The following is a 27,719-nucleotide window of genomic DNA, read 5'->3' on the forward strand; positions in this document are numbered from 1 at the left end:
TCAACGGGGACCGAGGTCTTTGATTCAAAGAGCTCTTTGATGTGAAAAGGCATGTTTACTTCAAGTGAACTGTCCAAACCAACCTGGGCAAACAGAACGCTTCATGATGCAAATGACGAGGTCATTCAGGGAGGTGAATCAGACCCCCCCCCTCTTTAAAAGCCCATTCAGCTGATACTTAATGGAAAATTCAACAAAACTAGCGTTTCTGGTTTTCTTTTGTTAGTTGAAGTTGTAATTATTTGTGGTATTGTGTTTATGTTAATGTTATATTATATTATTTGTCTTACATAAATGCTGTTACTGTTGTACGTAGCTACCATAACCGTTACCATTCGCACACCGATAGAAGGAGCTATCATACCCATCAGGGCAGTTTATCATTCACACAGTGATGGGAGGAGCTACCATAACCATCAGGGCGGTTTATAATTCACACAGTGATGGGAGGAGCTACCATAACCATCAGGGCGGTTTATCATTCACACAGTGATGGGAGGAGCTACCATAACCATCAGGGCGGTTTATCATTCACACAGTGATGGGAGGAGCTACCATAACCCCTTTGGACAGGTCACCATTCACACAGCGCAGGAACATTGTTGGCTGTCCATCCCAAGGACACAGCGGCATGCACATCTGACGATGACCTGTGGCCCAAATAGTCCTTCATACCTTCATGGGGAGCAGGTGCTCTTGTTTCTACTGTAGGCCAGAACGCAAAACTTCATATAATACACAACCACCGGGGTATGTTTGATATTGTATGAAGTGCTTTAACTCCAAATTTCAAAACGGATCATCTCTTTATGAGCCTGGAAGTGTGTGTGGGAGAATCGTTCTGACTCATGTTCTACTCAATGACACTTTTAGATAATCCTTGAGTGAGTGACATAATTTAAAATACAACCTGAACATTTAAAAGCTTCAGAAATCCTTTTACTAGATTTAGCATGACATCCAGTTTCAGTTTCATTAGTTTATGAGCAGCTGAGACTTGCAAAGGAAGTGACCACATGGGATGTATACATACCTAACGTTAGATCAAGCAAAGAGTGGTGTTTGTGATGCTATCAGAGGGGTCCGTGGAGGCCTCTTGCGTGTTATTGATGCAGAAACACGTGTACAGTGGACTTTTAAAATTGTGACTGACAATCTGAGAATACAGTCCTGAGTCAAATGAGGTCTGAAGAGAGGGTCGTCCTTTCTGAACGCTCTCTGGCTGCAGCGAATGTAGACTTTTAACCCACCAGGAGAGTCACACTAACGCTGCGTGACTATGCCACCTGGAGAAGAGGAAGCTTATGGAATGCGGTTTGGTGAATCGTGTTTGCAGCTTGTTAGGGGAAACTAAATTTGAAAGACTTCTCTTTCAAGTTTCCCAAGTAGAAGATTTCCCTTCGTGTTGTACAGTTCATGGTGGGCTCTTCTGTTGCTAGGCAACAGTGTAGTTTTATTAGTCTTGAACACCATCTGCTGGTCTCTGGCAGTCATCCGCAAAACTATATATTTTACAAACTAATACAAATTGATAAACTTGATAATGAGAAGAACCCCTTAAATTATAGTCCTTATTCATGGATGTATTTTTCAAAGGTTTCTTGAAATCACTGCAGACAAAAGAAAACTTTATTTTTACAGGCCGAGGGAACAATAAAGCCAAGACCATAATTTAAATGTCATTTATTTGATAGAAGGAATTTCATGTTAGCAAAATTCTGTCAAAGTTCTATTGTGAAAGCAGCGAGCTAATAACTAAAACAGGATTCCTGCTGACTCAACAGACTGATCCGCTACAGTGCAATGTAAAAACAGGGATTGACATCCACGAACAACAGAAAGCCTATCGTCAATCAAACATATTTGTTTTGATTCATCTGAATTACAGGCTGGACTCGTCCCTGTGGCAGCAGCGTCTCTCTTCAGCCCGCTGTCTCCGTCCAATCAGGTTCACTTTGGCCCTCACTTCTCCACCAGACAGTATGAGGTTAGTTCAGCCAGTCCAAATCATTATCCTCCTCATCGTCATCACCAAAGAGAAGGGTAGGAGGGGGGCGCCCCTTCAAGCTCTGCATGCAAACCAAAGAGATGATTTCACTTCACTTCACTTAAGCTGAAAACTACGCACAAGATAAGGGGGGAGATCATTCCTCACCATCTCATCCTCCTCCTCTTCCTCCTCGCTGGGTGCTGCAGGCCGCTTGGCAGGAGTTGTGATCGGGAAAAATGGCTCCTCTCCATTTTCCTCACCCACTCTCCCAGTCAGACTGAGAGAATAGACCAAAAGGGGGTGGTGAAAAGATACGGTAAAGACAAAAAGGAAAATGAGGTTGAAGCAAGCAGGAAGCGGCTGTCCAGACGGGTGGTTACTCTGCAGGGACCTCTGCATGCTTTAGTGCCCAACATGTTACAAGTGTTGTGAAGGGGAAGGAAACCTGCTTGATTCAAATCAACTTGTATAGGCCTATAAGACCGCATCTGACCTTTTCAAAATATTGAAAATGAATCCATTTCCGACTGTACATTTTAAAATGTTAAATGATAAGACTGTACTTGTGTATCTGTCTTCTAGTCTTCATACCACTCAAAGCTCTTTAATATTACATTGTTGTATCGTTCCCACACACTGATGGGAGGATCTACCATACACAGGAACATCTGCCCATCACTATCACACCCTGTGGACACAGCTACACGCGATTAGTGGGGTTAAGTGTCTAACCCAAAGACATGTCGACAACCGGATTGACAACCGGATTAGAGCCAGAGTTACAGCCACCAAGTAACAGCTATTGTCGAGCCCTGGGCCTCAACATCTGGGGAGCCGGGGCGGGAACAACTCTCCAGGTCCATTGTGACATTTGGAAAGGAGTAATACGAGGCAGTGCTTCTCTTCCATTATAACCCTCCTTCCTTACCTACTACTTCTGACTGTTGATCACACACACAATCCATCTGGTCAAGCTTCAAGTAATGCATTTGTGTATGGACCAGCGTCCTGTGTGGAGCTCCTGGTAGCTATGGGCGTGGCGTAGGAGTGAGACAACACAAAGTGGCGACTGCTCATTCCAATCGACACTATTGGATGTATTGTAGTTTAGGAACTGGGTAGTATTTTTTTTAATTGAAAGAAGAGCAAGATGACACCACAGGCTCTCCGCCATCGAAAATACCTTTTTACTCTTTTGGTTAATGTTCGATTGACAAATGTTTTATCAACTCCCCTCTCTGTCGTTTTCCAAACAGTTTCCAATGACAGCTTCTCAGACAGTTCTATGTACCAAACCATCCGGCTACTCAGGTTAGCCATTTCCCAGTAGCCCTGAAAGCTACAGCTATTCGCCCACTCAGAAAAATATAGACCCCCAAATGAACAACATCCAACCTCCCAGCTGGAAGTAAAGCCACCACAAAAAGGCAGAGAACTTTAAGAGATGGACCACACTCAGACGGCTGCTGATGATCACAGTATTGGGTCAAACTGAGCCTCTATCAGACTTTACTGACAGCGCGTATGAGGACAGAAACCGTTGATGCAGCACTCACCTTGTGTCCTCTCTTGAGCGGTTTGGGGGTGGAGGAGGGTTGGTAGGAGGTCCAAAGGCTTTCTGGGAAGCCCCATGCATTTCTTCTTCCTGGTCTCCATTTATTTCCAACACAGTTTCCTGTCCATCATCAGGTGGTTTTCCCTCCATAGAGACTTCAGACTCGGCAGTCTCCCGCAGGACTTCAGACTCGGCAGTCTCCCGCAGGACTTCAGACTCGGCAGTCTCCCGCAGGACTTCAGACTCGGCAGTCTCCCGCAGGACTTCAGACTCGGCAGTCTCCCGCAGGACTTCAGACTCGGCAGTCTCCCGCAGGACTTCAGACTCGGCTGTCTCCCGCAGGACTTCAGACTCGGCTGTCTCCCGCAGGACTTCAGACTCGACAGTCTCTTCCGGCTTCGGTTCAGTGACCTCTAATGCTTCCGTCTGGCTTTGTGTCTTTGACTCAGTTAGTGTCTCCGTCTCCTTCTCTGCTGCTCCTTCCTGATCCATCTGGGTCTCACTGACAGGAACTGAATCGGCCTCATTGTGTTTTTCCTCTCTGACTCCTTTGTCACCATTCATATGTACATTGAGTACAGTCTCCTGTCTGCCTTTCACATCAGCACTTTCTTCTTCCTCGCTGTCCTTACTCTGTCTCGGTGAAGCTCTGTCAGTGCCAACCAGAAGCTGCAGGGTTACATTCTGGAATACAAATATCCATATGATTAAGGAAACGTCATTAAGGCATAAGAACGGCACTGGTGAGTATCACCCACTTAGTGAATACAATGACGTGTGTGAGTACAGTAGCTGAGTGTTACTGCCATCCAAATACTGCAGTTGGGCTCTGAGGAGAGACCACTGTACCTCTGGTTTGAAAGTGAACCTCTTACTCCGTTTGCTAGTTACTTGACCTGCCTGTAATCATCTTGAGAATTTCCTTTGAAATGTATAAGTCACTGATGGAAGCCCCTTGGGGGAGTATTATGACCTTGATCTATGTTCCTAAATTCCCTGTTTGTGGAAAAACACACCTGCAGTTACAGCTTATCACTATAAGAGCCTGGAACTTTGCATTATGGCTTTTGTTATCATTTGACCGGTTACATATCTAAATGGTGCAGTAAAATAATTGTGGTTCTACACCCAGGGGTGGTCAGCTATAACTGGGTTTTACTTATGTTATAAAAATCACAGAGTGTAATCATCAAGGCCTTCTCTGTTGGCTAAAACATCAAGAAATTATTTTTTCATTTGTATATTTTTTTTCTACAAATATGTATTCCACAATTCGAGGTAGACTATTCTTCTAATTGTACTGCTTTTGGTTTGGGTGCCCTGCTTTCAGCCTCAGGTCAGGATTTGGGGGCAGTTAGAGCTTTTATCGAACCACACTTTAGCCGCTATGTGTTATAGAGTCCTTGAGAACCAACAAAGTGGGCACCTGCAGCTTAAAGTGAATGGAAACCCAACAACCTCAGCATGTGCACTCCTTTGGATACATAGTAGACAAAGCAGAGCCATGCAGAGCTGGCAAACTGAACCTGAAGACTGTGTGGCGACCCAAACGAGCTCATTTATGGCATCATAATGGTGGTTTTTAGAGGTGGAGGGAAGACCGTGTAGAACATCACTGAAGGCCTGGGTACACACACTCCCTCTGTTTAGTATTTAGACTGATGCCCCCTTGTGTAGAAGACACTTACCTTAATAGTTGTGACTATCAGCCCCAGCACAGCCTGCCCACTGTAAGATTCTGCGAGGTCAAACTCCGCCCGCAGAGAGTGAAACACTCCGTTCATCACACGCTTCACCTGCAGGTACACACATACCCCACCTTCATCACATACTAGTCTTCTTCCCGTTGAGTTCTGACTGCACATTTGTTTTGAATGCAGACTTTCATAAAGCAGATTTGTGGGGGGGGGTTTGGTCTGAGAATATGAGGAATGCTTTCGGAAAACAATGTGAATACAATTGAGACGGCCTGTATGGTCTCGTGTTCATGCTTGCCCTTTATGGCGCTGTTGCCTTTACAGTGTACAGTGGCTCTGATGCCCTTGCCTCCCAGCTCAAATGTCAAACTCCTACGATGGGTTTAAAACATGCATCGCATTACACTGTCCCCATCCTGCCCACCTGTGTTGTAATATAACTGTAGTGGGACAGTTATCAGGTAAGGCTGTTATTCTATACAGCTTTACAACAGTTAAAAGCAGAAGGTCATGTGGTGCCCCTGTAGCTTCTCCTAATGTAGACAGCTGGGGTGGAGCTGGTGTATGACACATGCTCAGTGTGAAGTGGGCTGGAGCTGCCAGAGAGTTGCTGTGTGCGTGCTCATGGATGACCACTCACCTCGGCTGCAGTGTCTCCTGAACTCTCCTGCTCTGCCTGCTTCTTCTCCAGTTCAGCCACTCTTCCTTCCAGCTTCTCCCTTACAGCTACTCCTTGCTGCTCCAAGGCTGCGTACTTAAAGAGAACAACATGCAGTGAGCAGCGCAGGGAGGTGGGGCATAGTAATGGAACAAATAGCTGCTAGTTCTGGATGTGGAAAGTAACTTCTCTGCCAGTGAGGAACGTTTGCTCTGATGAGAAGCACAGCCTCGTAAACAACCAGTCATCCATCTTACTTTTTTCTGAAGGGCTTGCAGCTCTTCGGTCTCCCCTCGGTGTTGTAGCAAAGTCTTTTCCTCTAAATATCTTGACTGCTTTAGACCTGTAAACTGATGAGAATGAGGGAGGCCATGAAGATGTCAATCACTCACAAATCTGTTATTCTCACATACATGAGAACATTCAACAAACTTCAAATAATAATGAAGTAAAAAAATGAATCATGTAGGACTCGTCTTTTTAGGCTAAAAAGTTAGGGTAATAAAATGGAAGGTACTTTATACATTTGTTTTCTTTGGGATCAGCCTTTTATTTGATGCTTTGGTACATTGGGTTCGAGGGCCTTTATGGGACCTGAAAATAGTTTCCTGAATTACTATTAATTACTATTGTTCCTTGATCAATATAATTTATTGAGGTAGAGTGTAAGCCCCACAGAAAACAATCACACGAAAGAAATGACGTTATTAAAAAGGTTACTCCAGCATCATAAAGTGGCTGAACTGGATTTGAAAGATGAAGTATACTAGGACTCTTACTACGTGGAGTCCCACAGGGTAATCTGTAGCCTTATAAAAAGGGACCAACATGTGCCATTACAGGTCACCACTAATGAGACAGGTCTGTGATTACATGTCTGTGTTTTATCATGGCTAGCTCGTCTACCTTAGCCTGTAGCTGCGTTAGCTGGTCCTGCAGAGCATCTCTGTTCTCCGTCAGCTCCGTCAGCTCCCGACTGTGCTGTTCTCTCGCAGAGGTCAGCGTCTGCTCACACTTCCCCTTCCAGTCCTCCTCCAGCTGAGACAACTTGGCCACATGCATAGTGTACGTTAGTTAGTGGACGAGGTGTTATGAAACAGTATTTGTTACACCTCTCAGAGGGAACTTTCATTTTGTGTTGATGTATGCGGAGGTTCTGTTTCTAAACACCACAGTCCCTTCAAAAACCTCATGTTACTGCAGCGGGGTCCGACAATCTGTGGCCCCCAGTACTGTCCCCCGCCCCCTGGCCTCAAAGAAGCATGGTGTCAGCTTGCAGCGGGACGGACCCTCTGCTGGAGGCCCCTGGAGTCTGAGCTCAAGGAGGTTCTGGTGAATCTGCATGGTTTCACCAGAACCCGACCCGGGGCCACCGATACGAGCATTAAGAAGAACTATATAGATGGTCTTGATTACTGACGTAGCTCATTTGGAGGCCTTTTCACAATCAAATAAGGTTCTTCACTAGAACTTTATCCCCAAATCCAAGTTACTAAACCATCCGGTTAGCTGGGCCCCGTCACTGGACGCTACCTGGTCCGATGTCGTGCTGTCTGTACTGGTCCTGGCACTGTGGAGTTGAGCTCGAAGGTTGTCCACCTCCTGCTGGCTGCTCCGACGAAGCTCCTCTCCCTCCTCAGCCCGGCGCTGACGCTCAGCCTGCCACTTGTTCTTCCTCTCAGAGAACATCTTAAAAGGAAGAGGCCGCAACTGTTAGTTTGCATTTACAGAACCATTATTTCACATTTCCAGTAATCCTAAAAGGGACCACTTGTGAAACATGCAAAGCTGGTCCCCATGGTGTCTTCTATGCACTGATAGGAATTATGATATGAATGAATGAAATGAAGCAGCTGCCCTTTCCTGCGCCTCCCACAGAAACATGACGCATGCTTACTCGTTCTAGGCTCTCTTTGTCGGTCTTTAGGTCCAGCAGTTCCTCCTCCAGGTTGTTGACTCTGAGCTCCATCTCCTTGCGTCTTTGCTTCTCGGAGCGGTACTGAGTCTGAAGGCTCTCTGCTGCCCCCTTCAGCTCTGGAACATGTATAGCACCATGGTTAGAGCGGGGTTTCTTTAGAGTTATCATGGACCCACGTGGCCTCTGCTCAGTCAGTGAGTGGAGGCCATGTCTTCTTCCTCTACTACTACTCCATTGAAAAATGAGATGAACATCAGTGTTACTCTGGTAAACTCAAAAGAGCATATTTCGATTTATCCGCCACTTACAATAGTTCTGCTTATTCGTCATGGGTAAAGGGGGAATGCAAAGGGAGTTAACCTGGGGTTGCATTTATGAAACAGAGTGTAGGTTCCACACTACATGTTGAAAGAAGTAGACCCACGTAAATCAGAACATATTCAGGATTTAAAACCTTCTACCACATATTCCAGTAGATTTCCTTTCATAAGCCGTGAATCAACCTGTAAATGTGAGCGCTGGTTCAGCATCACATTCACGCAGTCCAAGCTTAGCATTACACAGCACGAGTGTCACCGCATTATTGATATGTTTACAACCATTGGACTGATTACTTCCAAAAGGATTCTAACAATCAGTGGTGTCAACACCCCTGGAATCATTTTAAAAGGATTTTTGAACATTGAACAAGTCAATATTTTCCCCATGTTTAGGAATCACAAAAAGGAAATGTTGTGCATTATTTCACCCTTTCCTTACTTACACAATCCTCATGTGCAGGTGATGAAGATATGCAGGATAAGGTGATGTGAGACGGTGGGACGCAGTAACTATGGTGACTCCACTGAGCTTTGACACTCACATAACGGTTTTCAGTTTGTACAGTACGCCGAATCCGTCCCCAAACTATTAATAAACTTACTTATACTTTGATGAAATACTTTGATGAAAGATTTGATTGAGAAAAAAAAAATCTATAATTTCAAAGCAATAAGTGAAAAGAAAGGAAATCAAACGTGAGAGCCGTCGTTATACTCTATAAAAAATGAGCTTAAAAGTAGTAATTTCCTTTTTTTTATCCCATTCCAAGCTTTGTTTAAGGAAAATGCCAACAAGTATCAACACAAGTCAACAGTTTAATACTGTTGGAGCTTTATTTTTTGCTGCTGTTGATTGATTCCTTATTTCACTCCCTTTATATCATTGAGAATACAATGCAGTACAATCTGCATCCAAAATGATTGTGAAGATGACACCTCTTTGAAACGAAACAAAACTTGAAGTTGTGTTGCAGAAGTCGTCACCACTAACCTTCCAGCTGTGTTTCTATGGTACAGATGTGTCGTCTGTGCCTGTCGCCGTCATGCTGCGCTGTGCTCAGCTCACTCTGCAGCACCGAGGCCTTCTGCTGCTGAGCCGTAGCCTCCAGCTGCAGCTGAGACAGCTGGGCCGTGGTCGAGGCCAGATCCTCCGTGAGACGGACCTGATGGAGACGCAGAAGGACGGAGAGGGAGGTGAGGAGGTGAGGTACCAGTAGCGGAAGACCATGGCCACACAGGGACAGGCGAGCAACATAACGACACGACTAGATGACAGCATACTGGTCTTACTGGTGCGAGCAGTGGGCCCCTGTGGGAGACAAATGGTCTCATGGGAGAAGAAAGACACTTAGTTGTGAGGCGGTTGGTTCTTGGTCAGTAGTTCCACGTGAGGCCTCACATGGAGTATGTTTGGAAGAACATTTCAAGATCTGAACAAATATATATATTTATTCAGAAAGAAATATATATATTTCTTAAGTGGCTCATGGATCACAGAGTGGTGAGGGGGGGGGGTTAAGTGTTGGCATGAGAAAGGCGTCATCACCTCGCATTTGGGGGGCGGGCCTAAGGCTGCTGCAGCATTCACATGAACCGAGAATAAAAGGAACTGGCGGAGGAATGGAGAAGGTTAGAAAACTCCTATGTGACATTTTCATTTTAAATCTCTTCCAGATGAAGCCAGCCCTGGTGCACAGAGGAAGAGGGCTCCCCTCAGGCACAGCATGCTGAGCAATGCTACAGTCTCGTCAGAGCAGCACTGCGTGCAACAGGAAACAGATTTCATACATATTGACCACTAGTCACAAACAAACAAAAAGATGACAATGTACGTACTCTGACTATTCGCGCCGTGAAATAAAGAAACTATGTGTTTTAGCTTTGGGACATCACGTCAGTTCTGATTGTCCAAAAGGTTCTGATGGTTCACTCACACCACAGTAGACATTCTGAACGTTCTCCTAGTGTGAGTAAATAGATGTGGTATAGATATTTTAACACCTCAGTGCTCTCTGGTGGACTAACTTTGCCCTACACTATTTGTGAACTACAGCTAGCAGATGGTTGGCTTCTCTCTCCTCCATCATCATCTCACATACACATCTGGTCCCAGCATGCATCAGTAGGGCTCCATAATAAACCACCAATAGTGTAGTGTGTCCACATAGCGTGACGGCAATGCTCACCTTGTCCTGCTCAGCCTGCAGCAGACGGGCCTGGTTGTGTTCGCTGGAGGACTTGAGGGAGTCGTTCCTCTGTTCCAGCAGCAGGTTACTCTGCTCCACATACCTAGATCAGCACAATCACATGACCTTCAGCTTCCTGATACGCGCTCTAATCTTCACACTGGGCCGCTCCTCACAGTGAAATCAGATTATAAAAAGACTATTATTACCAGTTACACTGTTATTTTAATTTCAGTTTCACATGGAATCATGATGAAACTACAAAGATGTGTCAAAGGACATTGTATTGTGTGTAGTTGTTTTTTTTCGAGCAATTTAAAAAACAAACAAATACGAAGCCACATCACATAATCAAGGTTTAAAACAAAGCATGCATGCTATGGCCATAATAATTTGGACTATTTAATACTTTGAGACTCACCTCTGGTTGTGGTTGATGAGCTCCCCAATCTTACGGTTTTGCTCCTCAATGCGTGAGCTTTTCTCAAAGACTTCCTTTTTTAAGCATTCGTTTTCCTAAAAAAATAAATCATAACTAAGACTTTTCAGAACACAACATGATCCCATTACGCCGACAGTTGTGCTGAGAGAAAAAGCATTTGTGTATGAACGGGTTCGAGGACAAAACAGCAGTCAGGGGATCCGCACCTGGACAATCCTCTGGATGTTGTGCATGATCATGGAGGTTTCCATTGACATATTAGGAACACCGTTGGAAACACTCCCCTGCCTTTGAAGGTCATCTATCTGCCCAAGTAAAACAAAAGACAAAAAGACAATCTCTCTTTTATGGACTGATGAGACGAGAGAGACTGGATCAGTGACTGGCTCAGAGCTCCACCTCCACCTAGCTGGTAGGAGGTGGAGCTCCATTACTGAAGATGAGCTAGTCGGACCTTTTTCAGTTGAAGATGGGATGCTAAATTGGGGTTGGGGACCCCTGCTCTGTAGCAAACACACTCTTGGACAGAGAGTTTATACCTTTGAGGCCAGTTGTTCAACTTTATCTGCTACTTTTCCAACAGATAACCGGATCTCTGTGTTGTGTTGCCGGGCCTCAGTCATCAGGAAGGACGTGACATCACTGGAGCCTGAGAACAACACCATCAAGGGTTTGGAATTGCTTCAGGTTTCAGCATTTAAATCCAAGGCAAAAGTCTTTCAGCTGAATTTGTATTGAATTAAGAGGCAAAGGTTTGGGGTAGGAGTTTACATTTGATGCATTGAACATTGACTCTTACCCATGTATGGGATGGTTTGTGCAGGGTACACATGGCCCACAGGCTGCAGCTGAGATGGAGCCAAGGCGTACGGCTGGGAAACAACATCACTGCCTGATGTTAACACATTTGTCAGCGATGGGTCAGTACAAAACATGGACAAAAGCTCACCTGAAAGGCATGGCCGCTCCCCGGCAGCGCAGGCTGTGGGACAGCCGTGGTCATTAGTGGATGTAAGGCAGAAGGTGGAGCAGTGTAATGAGGATTTACTGGAGAAGAAAAAGAACAAGACATATTAAAGGGTGCAGTGTTTTTTTTGTAATGTGGAGCAGCTGGGAGAGCGTTGCACATGTGAACAGGAGGAAGGAGTTCACCGTGTGCTGCAGCTTGAGCCGAAGTGGAGATCTGCACTGGAGATGGAGCGGCAGGCGGATCCTTTGCTCTGCTGCCACTGGTGTCCTGGAGAGCAACCAAACAGTGGCACATAGTCAGTGATGATGCCCGATTGGCCAGGTAGCCATTTCTAAGGCCCACACCAGCTGTTGTGTATTGCAATTCCATGAAGTTGGAGGATTTGCAGAAGTCTGATTGAAAAGGGACAGGCTTGATGAAAGTCCTGAGCCACACGAGGCATTTTACAACAGGTCTGTACCGTACCTGCACCAGGATAAGCTCCAACCACGCTTTAAAAAAACAAGTAGCGTATAATGTACATAATATGTACAGAGCTTTGGTCAGAATTATTCACAATGGAAGGAATGTACTTTATAATAAACACTCTGCGTCCAGAGTACTTTCATCAAAATCCTTTTTCCTCCCTCCCCACCAACGCTAGCCACATGACGGCCGTCTCCACCATGAAGTACCGGTGCCATGTTGAATGATTTGTAAGGAGTTAAGAACACACAGTGTGGGGAAAAGGCTCATCAGTCAGCCATAAGAAGGCAGTTAGGGTTACTTCCTGAACGGAGACACCTGAAGGGTGAGATAAAAGCTCAATAGTTTCATAATACACAAACAGGAGCCACAACTGAGAGGTATCACTAAGAGTAAAAGCCTGCGGACCCACCTCAAGTTCAGAATCACTGGATTCGGGCTGGTTGGCTCCTCCGGTCAGAAAGGGCAACATGGGCTGGCCCATCTTCGCCATGCGAGAGATCAGCTTGGCCTTCGTGGCGTCTGGATTCTCAAGGTCAAAAATAAAAGCTTCCACTAATACAGCTGCAAAATAACTGAACAGAACCATTATTGTATCAGGTTGTTGATAAGGAAGAAGAGGGGCGGGTGCTTACTGCCAACTGATCACTGAGGGAGTTGGACTTTGCACGAAGTGGTGGTTCGCTGCAAAACACAAGCAGATCATCTTCAGTGACGAAAGAGCTCAAGATGACGCTTTAACTATTTACTGAGGTTTCGATCTCACCATGGTCTACCAGGACCGGAGGACAGAGTCTGCGCCGGGACCTCTGCAGCCAGATTCTCCACACTGGGGGCTGGGGAGGGAGCAGCTGAGCTTCTGGAGCTGGCACTGCCACTAACAGACCCGTTGTCCTTGGAAAACTTTACCTAAAGGCACGAAAAAAAGCAGAGAAGGCTTCAGCTCACCACTGCAAAAGTTCAATGAAGTGTTTGTGTGACTTTAGATCGGGTGTGTTAGAACAGGCCCGTGTTACCCGTCGAAGCTCGGTCTCAAAAACCAGGGTGCTGTTCGCCGGGACGCGGTTGGGGATCCCTTTGGATCCGTACGCCTGGTTGGGTGGGACGACGATGAGACGTCTGCCGGCCTTCTTCAACCCGAGCATCCCTTCCTCCCAGCCCTGCTCACAAACAATGCAATAAATCACAAGTGGAATTGACCAACAGGGATATAAGGATGATGGACAGTCTACGGCTAAGCAAGTTATTGTCTCAGTAGCTACTGTTCACATGGTTTATCCCATTGGGCTGGAATACTTTACAGGGGACCGAAACTCTGCAAACACATAGCGGTCAAGCAATTAAAAACCCGTGGAGAGCACGGCCGTCCTTCAACTTGTTCATGTCGGTGTGTCTTTGGGCAAGAGACTTTCACATAGGAACTAACAGTCATACATGTACTGACGGACAGGCGTTACGGTAGCTCCTCCCATCAGTGTGTCAATGACGACATGTCATTTTAAAAATTGGACCAGAAAATACAACCGTACTTTTACGTTATTTTTTTTTGCCAGTGCTCGGGTCTCATTTGTAAATAAAAACTGGTCCTTAATGGAACGTGCTAGATAAATAAATAAAACATTAAAACAGTGTTTCCCCGTTAAATAAACTGTCAGTAGAGATGCAGTGTGAAGCAAGAACAGAAACATACATATACAATACAAGACTGGTTGACAGGGAAATATTAAATGTTAAAGGGAGTTCTGTATTGAATTCCAGATTTCAGTTTTTTTTCTACCAAAAAGATATTTCAGAAAAACTGGAGCCCTCCAGTGAAATGAAAACGTTGTCTTGTGTTTGAGGAAAAAGTAAAAAGAACCAGGAGGCCAGGAATAAAAAAAAAAAAATGTTTTAAAAGTCTGGTGAGGCCTGTAAATCCCAAACCTACTCATTGATCAAAAGTAGTGTTACTTTATTGTTAGCAGTGCAGCTAGTGTTAGATGTCATTGTAAATATGTAGGATACTGTCCCAGGTTGTGTTACAGAAATAGTTTCATACATAACTAATGAAATATAAGGGAATCCATCCAAAGAGAGCATTTTACTGGACACAAAGATCTCAAATGTTAGTAATACTGGGAATATGCCTATTGTAAGCAGGGACTCAACTTAGGCAACAAGTCCATTTTTCCTCACCTTAATCACTTTCCCGGCTCCTATTTTCAGTCGCAACAACTTGTCCTTGTTCTGGTTGGAGTCAAACATCTGCAATGGTTTTAGGACTCAGTGAGCTGTGTTCCATCAAAGCAGTCACACCTTACAAGAGGAAAGTAATGGTGAAAATGCGAGACCTGGCCAATGGCGTGGTTCTGCAGGAGCCAGCCTGTGTACACCACCTCCAACGAGTCTCCATTCTCCACTGCCTGGCCTTCACCAAGACCCAGATCCTGAACCACCACGGCCTCCAAGGCGACCTCACTGTTCACTTTGGCCAAACACACCTGATACGCATACAACAAATCAGTTTCTAAGCAACAATATGGTGAACGTATGCATGTAATGGAGGTGAGAATACTACTAGGTGTCACCTCTTTGCAGAAGTCCCATGAAGCCTTGTCAGATTCAAACATTAGGGACCAGTTCTGCCTCTGCTCGTCATAGAAAGTGCAGTAATTGTTTGGCTGTACCTGCAGGACAGAAACAACATGATCAGGGGCGTCTTTATTTCTGTAGGGTGGGGCGAGGGGCTCGCTATAGTGAACCTTGAAGACCTATATTCAACCTTATCAAGAAGACAGTCATTGTTCTTTTTTTTTACAACATACAGACAAGATCATATGAGCACATCTGATTTTATGAAAGAGATCCGAGCAGACAGCTAAAGAAGAAACAATGGCTCCTGCCAGAGGCAAGCGGCTCAAACAGGGGAGAGGGGGTCAGCCGTGATCTCTTCTGTCCCTCAGGTCCTGGAGGTCCCACATGGACTCTGCAGATTGAACTGGGCTCTGAATTGTGCCCTTGTCCTTGCCAGTGGCAGCAGCCCACCAGATGGTGATGGAGGGTAGGATGGAGTAAACTATGACGGTGTTGAACTTTAGCTGACACTGGAAGTACATCCTCTGCTGAGCTTTCATGGATTACTCGGTTCATCCGGTCTGGTGTGGACGGTGCTCAAGAAGCTGAAGGAATCTTCCATGTAGTCAAACAGGGTAATGCGCACACTTCAGTAGCTTGGCGGACTGGTCATTGAAGACTGGCAGAAGAAGACTAGAGAAAAGAATGCAGCCTAAGTCAGAGACGTGTTCCCCAGAGCGACCAGGGGTGTCTGCAGGGGAGGTCCAGTAGAGCGGTACGAGGGTTTTGAGGAGGCACAAACCGTGAGCAATATGGGGTTAAATCACATCGACGTGTCCTGAAGAAGGCGGACCCCTGGCGGAAGGACGACCTGCTCTACCTCTGAGCCACAACCCCCCCCCGCACTCACTTGGCCATCCCCAAGTTGTCCAAGCATCTTCATTGGTGAAGGGACTTTGCAAAGTTGTCATGATGTGGCCGGAGCAGAAGAGGAAGAAGAGGAAGCAGGCCAAGAAGGAACAGAGGAAGAATGCTTCCAGATGATGTGACTCGATATGACACTGGGACTTCCCTGCATGTGTTCTACATTAGAGTAGTGTCATTCCAAGAAGGTCTGAAGAGTTGGAGATACATATTTACAGTACCAGTCAGAAGTTTGGACTTCACCTAATCATTCAATTGTTTTTCTTTTTTCTACATTGCATATTAATAATGAAGACATTAAAATGATGAAGGAACACGTTGAATTATGTGGTATGTTTCATATTTTAGACCTTTTGCTTTGCATTCCTTTAATCAGCTCAAGGGTCACGCATTGAGCATGACAGTCACTCATTTCGGTCTTTAGTCACGCACCCCCCCACACATCAAATTTCTCACGCAAAAAAGAAAATCGGACTTCGGTCCGAGCCGCGTTGGTTCCCCTTCAACCTGCCCGCCTGACCCCCTGTCGGCCGTAGCGTCCACCCCCCGTCGGCTGTATGGTCACCCCCGACAAAATGTCACTCCAGGTTTTCACCTGGAATGGTCAGCGGTTTATTTGTGGACTTCTTAATGTGCTTGAGACCATCAACTGGTTCTAATTCAGTGATCAGGCCTATTCCGCTGCAATTCCAATCCAGATTATGGAAAGAACTACTCTTTAAGACAGGAAGGTCAGTCAATCCACAACGTTTCAAGAACCCTGAATGTATCCTCAAGTGCAGTCGAGATAAGTGACTCATGAGGAAGTTCAGCAGAGGTCAAGTAGCAGACACATCAACATCAACTGTTCACGGGGGAGTAATGCCTTTATGGTTGAGTTGCTGCAAAGAAGCACTACTGAGGTAGAACAAGAAGAAGAAGAAACTTTCTTGGCCGATAAAAGGACTGGACATCAAACCAGTGGAAATCTAGACCAATGCACAGATTTGAGATTTTTGGTTCCGTGTGTGTGTGTTTGCACTGTATGGGATTTCAACAGGACAATGAGCCAGGTCCCGGGTCACGGCTTGTATGAGTGGTCATATTTACGCATTTCTTCCGACAAAAGTTCTGCTCCGTTGTCTCGTAAACATTCTTCGTTTTAATAATGGCGGTATCGTGCTATGAAAGCGGAAATGTGAGATTCTGTAAAGGACGTAGTTAGCGGACCAATCGCAGCCTGGTGCGCTGCGGGAGGTTTGCGTCGCCTGCGTCGAAAGCGACGCAAACCTAGAAAAATGGGTCGACACACGCAAGGACGCAAGGAGGTGTGAAAAGGCACGCAATGGACACGCAAAGGGGTCTTGCGTCTGTGTCGCTCTGAAAATGCAGAAGCATAAACTAGGCTTTATGCATCACACTCTCCGTGTTTACCAAACCTTCTGTATGGCTCCACTCACCGTGAAAACAAAGCCCACATGGATCTTGGCGGCGGCCACTTGTTTCTGTTGGCTCAGGTACAGAAGCACCTTATACTGCAGGAAAAAGAGGTGCATTTTTCATACAAACCAAAAGTCAAACCAGTAATCTTAAACAAGTGATGAGTTTAGTAAACCTCGGACCTCTTTTGTTGTGTGGTTTCCTAGCACGGCCGCTCCAAGCTTCCCTTGCTTCACATACTGTCCGTTCATACTGCACATAGGACAGAAGTAGGACAGAAGCTTCTCAACTGACTTGGCAGAAGATGATTTGGGGAGTATTCATTAATTATGCCATCATTTTTTACGTTTTGTGCCGTAATTCTTGTGGGTGATTGAATAGTTGTAACTTTGTACATTTAGAAAAGACATGAAAAGCTTTCAGGCTACATTCGATGCTTGAAAAATAGGAAGATGCGACTCCTTACTATCTGAAGGCCTGCACTGCTGTAGCAAACAACACTGCAGGAGCAGCCGATGGGGGGGCTGGTTTCTGGCTGGCTGGCGCTGCAGACAGACAACAGACATGATTCTGAAATCTAAATCTATATCTTGAGTCAGTGACCTCTCCGCTCCGATGGTCCTACCTGGACTGGAGGTCTTTCTGGGCTGTTTCGGTGCTGTATACTGGAAGGACTCGTTGCCCTGGCTGCCTTCCTGGTCTAGTCCAAACAGGGAGGCCAACTTGGCCCTGCAAGGAGAACACGTGTGAAGATCACCTGCATATGGTTGTTGCCAAGAAATGTGAGGCCCACTCTGGTTATCGATGGCCTGTTTTGACCACATCTCTCTTAACATTTAATGGCACATCAAGAGAGCATCAATTCATTCTTGTATCTGATGAACTGAAACCAGCAATCATTTGTCATTTTTGGTTGACTAATGACAGAACACTGGATCAAACATTGATGAAACATTCGCTTTCTGGCAGCGACAACAACTAGAGTATGAAAATCCCAGTAGCATAACGACCTAATTACATACAGCAACACGGACATCGCTCACCACCACCGCGAGCAAAGGCACAGATCTCAGTAGACAGATTGCCAAGTTGCTTTTCTATGAAAACAAGACAAGCATCGGAAAAGTGGCCAGCTAACTTGTACTGACCCCTGGAACTCCTTCCACTTGTAATCATTGGGATCTTCCAAAAGCGACATGTTGAAAGCCTGCAGGCTCTCCTCCCAGATGGTGAGCAGTCTGTTTGCGTGTGTGAGACTATCTCCCTGTAGTTAACGTTGCAACCCTTCGGTCCCGGGCTATCCCGACCCCTCACTCCCTGGCGCTGCTAGATTTAAGGAGCACAGACGTGGAGCTGGGTCCTTCGCCTCACTCCTCTAACAGGCAGCATGTGACAGGAATTAGCCACCATTACACTGCTTCCCTGGAACACGTCGTACACTGGCCGCTTGTTCCTGCAGCTCATCCACACTGGTGCTGCAGTGTCAGACAGTCTCCAGAGGACGGGGCAGCGCTGGACTGAATGTCTCACAGTTCAGAGGGTGGGTATATTTATAGTAAGTGAGTCTGTCAAGTGGCAACACGGATTTGTGATAAGCTATGTGACTAAATTATAGTATCCGTTTTAAGTGGCTTTACAGAACATTTACAAATACAGTATAAACATGATTTCTAATTGACTGTGTGTTTACGTTGAGTTGGATTCAAACAGCAGGGTCTGGAGGCCATTACGTGACCTTTAGTTGGTCCCTACGTCAGTCATGATGAGCACAACAGGAAGCAGCGTGGACATGGGGAGAGACACATTCAGATGTGCGACAGTCCTCGTGAATGGAAGAGACACATTCAGATGTGTCCACTAGATCAGCAGTAGTGGAGTTTGTTCCACATGGGGGTCAATGGAAATCCTTCAAAAGGCGACATTTAGCCGAGAAGCAGCTTTGCAGGAACATTCCAAACACAAAAAGTGCACCGACCAGGGAGACTATTAAACAACATTCGGCACGTGGGATAAAAAAGCATAAAATTAATTTTCTGTATGAATTGCTATTTTGGAAGAAGAGGAACTTGCTGCAACAAGCAAACCGAATAAGATTACGTTACTTGTTGTGTTTTTGACTATTGGGCTTCAGTTTATTCTCTGAAACCTAAAACATGCAAACAAAATGACTTATTTGCAGGATGTCATATTGAATTTGGCTTATACCCAGTCAGCCAACGTTAGCCATGGCCAGGCCAGGAGCTAGTTAGCTCACCGGCTAATAGCATCGGCTAAGCTAAGGTGAAAAGCAACAAACTCACCCTCCTGTGGGAGACAAGAAGTCCCCCTCTTCATCGTCCCCCCCAAACATCTTCCGAGCGTGACGCCTTTTCTTAATAAACAAAACACGGGCACGAATGAGCTTTTTTACATGAATAGTTTGGTGAAGTATAACTTCCTTTTCCTGTTTATGCTGGAGTCAGCTGACTTTCCACGTGATCTGAATGCATAGCCGCCGCTGGAGGGCCCCACAGGCCATGCGATAGGCCGATGACGGCCTCATCAATGATTTCATCATATAGACGAGGTGATGATGACGTCACAGGTTCAATCCTCGTGCCAAGATAATGGCAATGCCAAGTGGAATATGAATGAATAGGGGTACTAAAACGTTTTAATATCATGTTATCACACTGACATGCTACAACTATGTTATTATGTTTTCACTGATTTGTTATCTATTTACCTTTTCGCTTATTTTAACCATTATTTTGCATTTTAAAAATGTAGTAGGCCTTTGTAGTAAAACGGGTATTACTGCGTTTCTACTCATAATTAGTTAGAAAATATATATATATATATATAACCTCGTATCAAATGTTTTCCTATGTTCATCACGGTAAAAATAGATCTCATTACGTTTACATAAACACAGCGTAATTTCTTACAAACATCTTCAATTCAATCTAAGGGTCTATCCTTCCTTCTTTGCCAAATTCATTAAAGAGTTAAATGGTTTGGCTGGACTCCAAATAGCATTTAGAGTTGTGATAACATTGTGCGTGTCAACTGATAGATGTAGTGCTTATATGTGATGGGAGCGTTAGAGTGTGGATAAACTCCACAAGAGGTGTGCATATTCTAAAGTTTGACTTGCACTCCTACCCTCTGCATCCTAATTCTATCTGCTGATATTCAAGTAATGGGAGCTTATGGCCTTTTTGAGATTTTCTTTCAAACTCACTGATGTAGACAGCTTTGACTCATGCTGAACTGTTCCATGTTGCATTTAAATTCTTGAAAATATCATTGGCATATTTCAGTTGTAGCTGTCACTCTGTCTGCAGACCAATCAGCTTCTAGGCAAACCTCGCAACTGCTTTTAATTCACTTTGTGAGCATCGGTTTGTCCCCCACTGCTTTAAACAACGTGAAATAATATGGAGGTGCTGGGAATCCCGTGGACCACATTTTATGATGAGTAGCTCATTGTTTTGCTTCATGCACTGCTGCATCAGTGTTCACTGTTTATATCGCATGTTAAATACGTTGAACATTTTTTTGATCTTGAAAACAGATATGGCACGTATCACAGAAAAGATCTGATAGGTAACTAACCATTCCAGACATAATGTCCCTCCATTTCTCCACCAGTCAACACATACACACTAGACAATTACATATAATTCATCTTCTTTACTCTACTTCAGTATTTACACATCATCACTCTTTTATTTTAGCTTTGGGTCATTTTAACCATCTTTTTACTGTCTAAAATATACAAAAATATAATTGCATCTGTATCTTCCTATAGCAACTTTCATCAGTCCGCTTCTTGCAGCATGTTAGGAAAAGGTACGGGATTTCCTGTTCCTCTTTGCTCGACTTGCCGCTGGAAAGCGGATGAACTCAAATTGTTTGCTTTGGTCCGTGTTGGGGAAGGAGGGCGGGCCAGTGTGCAGCCTCTTGATGAAATGGACCTCCCTCTGGTTCTCCCTGGTCCTGGAGGCTTTGACGGGCCTCCCCTTCCTGGTAAAAGCCACATACCAGCCCTCATACTTGGCATTCTGGAAGGCCGTGTAATTGTTCTCCAGTACGATCTCTGTGAAGATACAATCCCTGCTCCGGCCGTTGGGCTGCGTGAGAACACGGGAAAGGTTTCTTCAGTTAGAACTACTTAATACAGACCTGCAACCATTCATTTACACACCAAACCAGCAAACTGCTAAATCCCAGAGCTAAGTCATAGGATTGCAAATAAGCCAATTAACACTGTTTCTCATAAAATACCCAACCATCTTGAAGTGAAGGGGAGTGACACATCCTTTATGTAGCAAATGAGAAGTTGACATTGGAGGCAATAACACAACAATATCCAACGCAGAGATAAAAGCAAATTATCCACACTTTGACTTTGTTTTGTCCACAACAAAAAGTGCCGTACAATTAATTCAATACACCATCATGACTGTTTTTTTCAAATTAAGTAAATGGATAATAATGGTTAATGGAGTGTATCACAGAACTCCTGGAACTGTCAATGCAGGACCCATTAACTGCAGCAATGAAACAGATGGCCTGGAAGTGTGGGAAACCGTCCCCGCCTCCAACTAACACCTGAAAGGAAAGTTCTACACTTAGATAGAAGAAATCCCTTAAAGTATAGGTACAATAATTAACATCTGTTGTATATGAGGGTGCTACATTCTAAAGGCCTGTGCTCTGTCTCGTCTCAGCCCCTTTAAACTCTCACTTGAAGTGTTTATTTATATTTGATGATCAAAAATTCTTAATGTAAGTGTGAGGTTGATGAATCACAAGCAGAGCAGAAGATTTTAAGTAAGCTATGTGGAATAATGTGCACGCCGTTGGCCAAACAATTCTTTTTTGGGAAAGTGTGAGTGACCCAACCACCGGAGGTCATGTGGCATGCCTTGAAAGATATAAAAAAATATAATAAAATTAAAAAGCGTTAATGTAAAAGCGTTTTAATAGATTAATGCAGGCAGAGGACCAATTACCATTATCAAAATGACCCAGAGCCATGTCTGACAAACAGAGGGCCAACTATCAGAGTTTTTTGACCCAGAACCGGGTCTGAAAGGCAGACGACCAATAACTGGAGGTTATTTGACCCAGAGCAGCGTCTGACTGGCAGAGGGCCGACTACCGGAAGTTATTTGACCCAGAGTAGTGTTTGACAGACATAGGGCCAACTACCCGAGGTAATATGTACTGTGTTGTCACTCAGGTTGTTGTTTGTTGGAGTGTCTTTGAGTGTACTTGTTCCCTGTCTTAGCAGTTTCATCCCTTCTCAACAATGATGAGACATATTATGACAGATATATGAATATCAGAGTTTTTTGACCCAGAGCGGGGTCTGAAAGGCAGATGGCCAACAACTGGAGGTTATGTGACGCAGAGCCGGAGTCTGACAAACAGAGGACAGACTAGTGGAGGTATTTTGACCCAGAGCAGCGTCTGACAGGGAGAAGACCAACTACTGGAGGTTATTTGACCTAGAGCAACGTCTGACAAACATAGGACCCACCTCCACAGGTTTTTGACCCACTGTGAGTTCTGACAGGCAGAAGTCCAACTACTGGAGGTTATTTGGCCCAGAGTAGCATTTGACAGGCAGAGGACCAACACTGTTTTTTGACGCAGAGGAGCGTTTGACAGAGGACCAACTACCAGAGGTTTTTGACCCAGAGCAGCGTCTGACTGGAAAAGAGCCGAGTACCGGAAGTTATTTGACTCAGAGTAGTGTTTGACAGGCAGAGGACCGACTACTGGAGGCCTATTGATCCAGAGCAGCGTCTGACAGGCATAGGGCCGACTACCCAAGGTAATATGTACTGTGATGTCTCTCAGGTTGTTGTTTGTTGGAGTGTCTTTCTCTGAATGTGCTTGTTCCCTCTCTTAACAGTTTCATCCCTTCTCAACAATGATGAGACATATTATGACAGATATATGAATAATATTTTAATTTCCGATGATGTAAGTGAAGAGTTGAGTTATGACTAAAAACGCACGCAGCGCAGTTTACGGGCAGGTACTTTCCTCCCATCGCCATCCCCCATGGCCGATAAGACTGATCTGATTTCACTCAGCCCTCTGACATTTCCTTTTTTTCCAGCACATCATGTGTCAAGGGGAATGACATACAGTCTATTTATGACAGGAGTGTGGGATCTGATAAGCTCATGGATACAGATTTAGGATTTTACACCCACAAATCCTTGCAACTAGAATTGTATAATGGTAGCATGCCATACATTTCAATTAGCTTTTTAATTTTATTTTGTCATAGCGCTGATTCCATAGAATCTAAAAATTAATATAAGGTTTTTAGCCACATTGTTTCAGAAACAAAATAAATCTAGAAATCTATAGTGTACCTTTCCAACAAGTTTCCCCTTCCGGTTTATGCAGAGGTAGCGCCTACTTTCTGCACCTCTGATTCTCACTCGACTGCCAAAGGTATCCGTCTCAACAAAGAGGCGAGCTGTGAGGACACATAGAAGAGATTTTAGGTGGCTGAAAGAGATGTGAATACAAGTGAAGTGAATACAAACAACACAAAAACATGTTCATACTATCACCTTGTTTATTTTTCTTCCTTTTTAATTATGTTTTTGTTTTTTTAAGGCTTCTTGGTAAAAATACAGATTTTGCAAGTGAATTGTCTTTTTTCAGTGGATGATATCTCTGTTGAGCTGACACTACAGACTAAAGCCTAGTTTATGCTTCTGCGTTTTCAGAGAGACGCAAGAGCCCCTTGCGTGCCCTTTCGCACCTCCCTGCGTGCTTGCGTGCGTCGAGCCATTTTTCTAGGCCCTGCAGCGCACAAGGCTGCGATTGGTCCGCTAACTACATCCTTTACGGAGTCTCACATTTCCGTTTTCATAGCACAATACCGCGATTATTAAAACGAAGAATGTTTACGAGAGAGCGGATCAGATTGAAGAGCTTTTGTGGGGGAAAATGCGTAAATATGACCGCTTACACAAGCCGTCATTGGCGGACTATAAGGAGGCGCGGATGGCCTCTGTATCATGGAGGGAGATCTCCACAAACGTCGGTTTGCCGGTCGAGGGGAACAAAGTCGTGGAGGAAAATACGGGACAAATGTGTCCGCGATGAAAAGCAGCAGTGGCAACCAACGACTTCCACACACAAAGACGTGACTCTCTAGGTCGTCTTCAACAAAACACGTTACTCCACCTGTTGTTCTGGCGGTGAATTGCTCTGCAACATACGCAAGACTCTTAGAACCATGAATTGAAACGAGTGCGTCGACACGACTGTGCGTAAAGACGCAGAAGCACGCGCCAGCCTTAACACTACAAACGGAGTCAATAAGAGCCCATAGATTCTTATAAAGGGTTGAACAAACGTGATCACAGAACACTAAAGAGCAGAATATACATTCTCAATTCAATGTGTCTTTGTCCAATTATGGCCATTGAGCATTGCAACAGCCTTGTGTATTGGGGCTGTAGAGACAAAGGACTTGTCAGACGAAGGCTGCATGGATACAGCGGGGAGGCTGAATTAACATAAAAGCCTGGACACAGCTGCCAGAGGGAGGGACGAGCATGCCGGAGAGACTGGTGCTTGAGCATCTAGTCTCAGCAGAGACAGAGAAATGTCTTCCCTCCAAGACTTTCCCTAGAATCCTATAAAGAATCTCTTAAATATTTTACCCTCATAGCAGTACAATGTCTGTTCACTAAGAGCGAGGGTTGGTGTGAAGGACACAAACAGGAGACAAAGACAACAGGTTTCCTGCTGATGTGATATGACCTGACATTTGTTACATTCAGGGTGCTAACTGGCGTGTTATAAATAATGTGTGTACCTCTACAATTACATCTGCGTAACAAGGATGAACAACGAGTTTTCGGAAAAATGATTACCCAGCGATATTTGAAACTCAGAGGGTCAGTAGACGACTTGCGTTCCAAAGATGTTTCGGGAATTCTCTTCCAGCTATCAGGGTGAAATAATAGAATGCCACTGCATAATAAAAATATGAGAAACCAAACAAAGACTGGGGCTGGATGTGTCCTCAATTTGTACAGGTTATTATTTATATCCCATGTTGATTTTACCGGCCAATATTAAGTCTTTTTTTCTAAAAGATGTAACTGACTTTTTGTGAGATAGCATTGGGTCATTTCCAGCTGGTAATGACTACGTGACAGGTTACACAGCTTTGATACCTTTAAAGAGTTGGAGGTGTTCTGAGTTTTCAAAGATCAGAGGAAGGCCTTTTAATTTGTCACTGACCCTGTGTATGGAAACCCCTCCCACGATGAACGGAAGATGCAAAGCCCCTTGGCGGTCCCGGTCCGCACCTACCGAACACATCGCCATCCTCCGCCGTGGCGGTGACCCTCCTGCCGTGAATCTGCACGTGTTTCCCGCTGGTGCGGCTGTAGAGCTGGTAGACGCGGACCTGGCGGCGGCTCAGCTGGTCCGTCCCTGCGCCCTGCGTCCTCACATACTGCTTAAAATGAGGAGACGGGTGATTCTCCCCCTTTTTATGCAAGGGAAAAATGAAATGCATAATCTGAGAGGCTGGGATAAAGAAAAGTATAATAACCGCGTAAACACGTTGGACAAATCCAATTATTTCTACAATTAGCTTTGAGTAATATCTGCAATATTCATATTCAAATGCATTATTCAGAAGGTCATTTTTTACAAACGTTGTTATTACATCGATAACATTATAGAGTTATATTGGGACGTTTGAAGTTTACCTGAGCATGGCACCACAGCACAAACAAATGAAATGATCTGCAGAAGTAACCATAGTGAAGACATGTTATTCTGAAGAAGTCATAAAGTGGCATCATACAAACACAGCTACAGCTGGTCGATCGTCTTACATGTAAATGCAGCGCTGGTTTATTCCATACATTGTCCTTTTTATTTTATACGATCAAGAAACGTGTTCTTGAGGCACATTTGTCCTGGATGATGCGGTGAATAAATCCAACGGAGCTCCCGCAGTGTCCTGACCTGTCCATCCACGCCAACAGAGGCTCGAACTTATTTCATCTATCAAAAGCCCAGTCCGGAGGTCCGAGTGGTGAAGAGCTGTTCAGGAGATCCGAGGAACGCACCCCCAGCAGACCCATCCATCCTCGGAAGCTCGTTAGATCGCTGAGCGCATCGCCGCGGTGGGGAGAGGGGGGGGGGGGGGGCAGGTCCGCTGGTTAAATGTTGAGAGGCAAAGTCCCTCCCTGAAATCCTTCTAATGTGGGTGGGCGCAGCAACAGGACCCTAATATCCACTGTAACGAAGATGTGCAGGAAATAATATCTAAAAAAGGGGGGGAAAGCAAATCCCAAATCCAAACGAAACTAAACGGGGCTAAACGTTTAAGAGACTAAGAGTTATTCCTATCCTATCCTGTCTGTCCTGCTTCCATGTGGAGCATTACTGTAGCATTGTATTTAAAAGTGATGACACCTTATGGGTGGGGCAATTACGTGTTAAGGACCCCCCCCCCCCCCCCCCCCCTCGCCCCAAACACACACCTCCTTTTTATGTTGTGTTAACTGGTCACACTTCCAAAGAGGCCAAATCATGTTCCGACAAAAGGGCAGTTTCATCTTCACGTAATACACAATCATCTAAAGATGAGCTCTCCTTCATCTGAGTCAACACAACCCATGCACAGAGAGGAGGGGAGAGAAGAGGAGAAAAGAGAAGGGAGCAAAGGAAAGAAGGAATAAAATAAAAGTAAAAATAGAAGTAGACAGGAGAAATAGTTGGTATGAAGCTTGATTTGCTTTAGACTGGCAGATGGGAGGCAGCAGCAACTGATTTCCCAATTTTACCATTTTGAAAACTGGTCAACAATAAAATTATGAAAGCTGTGCAGTGATATCATATTGAGTTGCAGCTTTATAACACCCAAACCAGAAGGCCTTTTTCACATCAAACAATTGTTGCAGTTATTCTTCAAAATACCCAATGGAACTGGAACAGGTTCCCCCAAACGGTGGACAGTTATGACTCATGTTACTAATTAACCTGGTCAGTCTTTCATTATGCCCTCCATCCAGAATTGTGCTGCAGCTGATACGTGTTGGAAAGCTGAAAAATCCAACAGTCCTCCATTTGGATAAAATGTGGTACCATCAATTTGTTGTGGAAGCTTTGTTGTGCTTTTCAGCTAATAAGCACTGATGTGACATCTAATTTGCATAGTGATTTATAGTCGATGCAGGGTCCTTACAGCCGAGCTTTTGATTTAAATCTGATAGTCCTCTGCAATGCCAGATGTGCTGGCATTGCATAACGTTGTGCTTTATATTCAGCCTTGGTTTTAAATAGTGACTTGTGATTAGGCCTACAGTGTTATACAAAAAGCGAATGAAATGACTTTTTTGAATATATTGAAATATAACCCTTTTTCAAGAAAAAAAGAAAAATCACTTTCTTTAAAAAATTCTGATTCCTTAAATTCATCAAAGTCTGAATATTTTCTAAAAATAGAAGAAATTGTATTCATCTGCCATGTGACTATGACTATGACTAACAATGTTCTGGAAATCCGGAATAGCAGTTGCAAAATCCCCTTTATATTTCTGTGTTATATCAAGCTAGCAAATGTTGTTTCC

The 27,719-nt window shown here is 44.6% G+C and overlaps 2 protein-coding genes across 7 annotated transcripts; both read right to left on the reverse strand.

Annotated features, from left to right (window-relative positions):
- Positions 1-1,668: 1,668 nt before the first annotated feature.
- fkbp15b (FKBP prolyl isomerase family member 15b) lies at positions 1,669-19,631 on the reverse strand. Of its 3 annotated transcripts, none has more exons than XM_040195907.2 (29): positions 19,398-19,631; positions 17,723-17,826; positions 17,564-17,642; positions 17,280-17,349; positions 17,118-17,192; positions 14,769-14,867; positions 14,532-14,681; positions 14,377-14,445; positions 13,218-13,361; positions 12,968-13,110; positions 12,837-12,885; positions 12,614-12,730; positions 11,919-12,003; positions 11,716-11,813; positions 11,566-11,638; positions 11,306-11,415; positions 10,973-11,071; positions 10,746-10,840; positions 10,325-10,427; positions 9,130-9,301; positions 7,798-7,934; positions 7,434-7,589; positions 6,807-6,947; positions 6,158-6,250; positions 5,883-5,996; positions 5,234-5,341; positions 3,547-4,229; positions 2,156-2,267; positions 1,669-2,069 (listed from the first exon to the last, which is right to left on the reverse strand). In XM_040195907.2, exons 1-29 carry the CDS (start codon positions 19,445-19,447, stop codon positions 1,989-1,991), a joined length of 3,609 nt encoding a protein of 1,202 aa, XP_040051841.2. In that variant the 5' UTR covers positions 19,448-19,631; the 3' UTR covers positions 1,669-1,988. The 3 variants fall into 3 exon arrangements, with proteins under 3 accessions (XP_040051841.2, XP_077943444.1, XP_077943445.1); XM_078087318.1 differs by having other exon boundaries at positions 17,723-17,854; positions 19,398-19,567; XM_078087319.1 differs by lacking the exon at positions 19,398-19,631 and adding an exon at positions 18,246-18,568.
- A 1,160-nt stretch (positions 19,632-20,791) lies between these two features.
- fgf17 (fibroblast growth factor 17) lies at positions 20,792-26,531 on the reverse strand. 4 transcript variants are annotated; one of them, XM_040194591.2, is made up of 5 exons: positions 25,977-26,531; positions 25,848-25,884; positions 25,444-25,588; positions 23,478-23,584; positions 20,792-21,212 (listed from the first exon to the last, which is right to left on the reverse strand). In XM_040194591.2, exons 1-5 carry the CDS (start codon positions 26,006-26,008, stop codon positions 20,922-20,924), a joined length of 612 nt encoding a protein of 203 aa, XP_040050525.1. In that variant the 5' UTR covers positions 26,009-26,531; the 3' UTR covers positions 20,792-20,921. The 4 variants fall into 4 exon arrangements, with proteins under 4 accessions (XP_040050525.1, XP_077943448.1, XP_040050524.1 ...); XM_078087322.1 differs by having other exon boundaries at positions 25,372-25,588; XM_040194590.2 differs by having other exon boundaries at positions 25,444-25,621.
- Between the last annotated feature and the right edge of the window lie 1,188 nt (positions 26,532-27,719).

The sequence above is a fragment of the Gasterosteus aculeatus genome, chromosome 13 (genome assembly GCF_964276395.1).
Source record: "Gasterosteus aculeatus chromosome 13, fGasAcu3.hap1.1, whole genome shotgun sequence".
Classification (NCBI taxonomy): Eukaryota; Metazoa; Chordata; class Actinopteri; order Perciformes; family Gasterosteidae; genus Gasterosteus; species Gasterosteus aculeatus.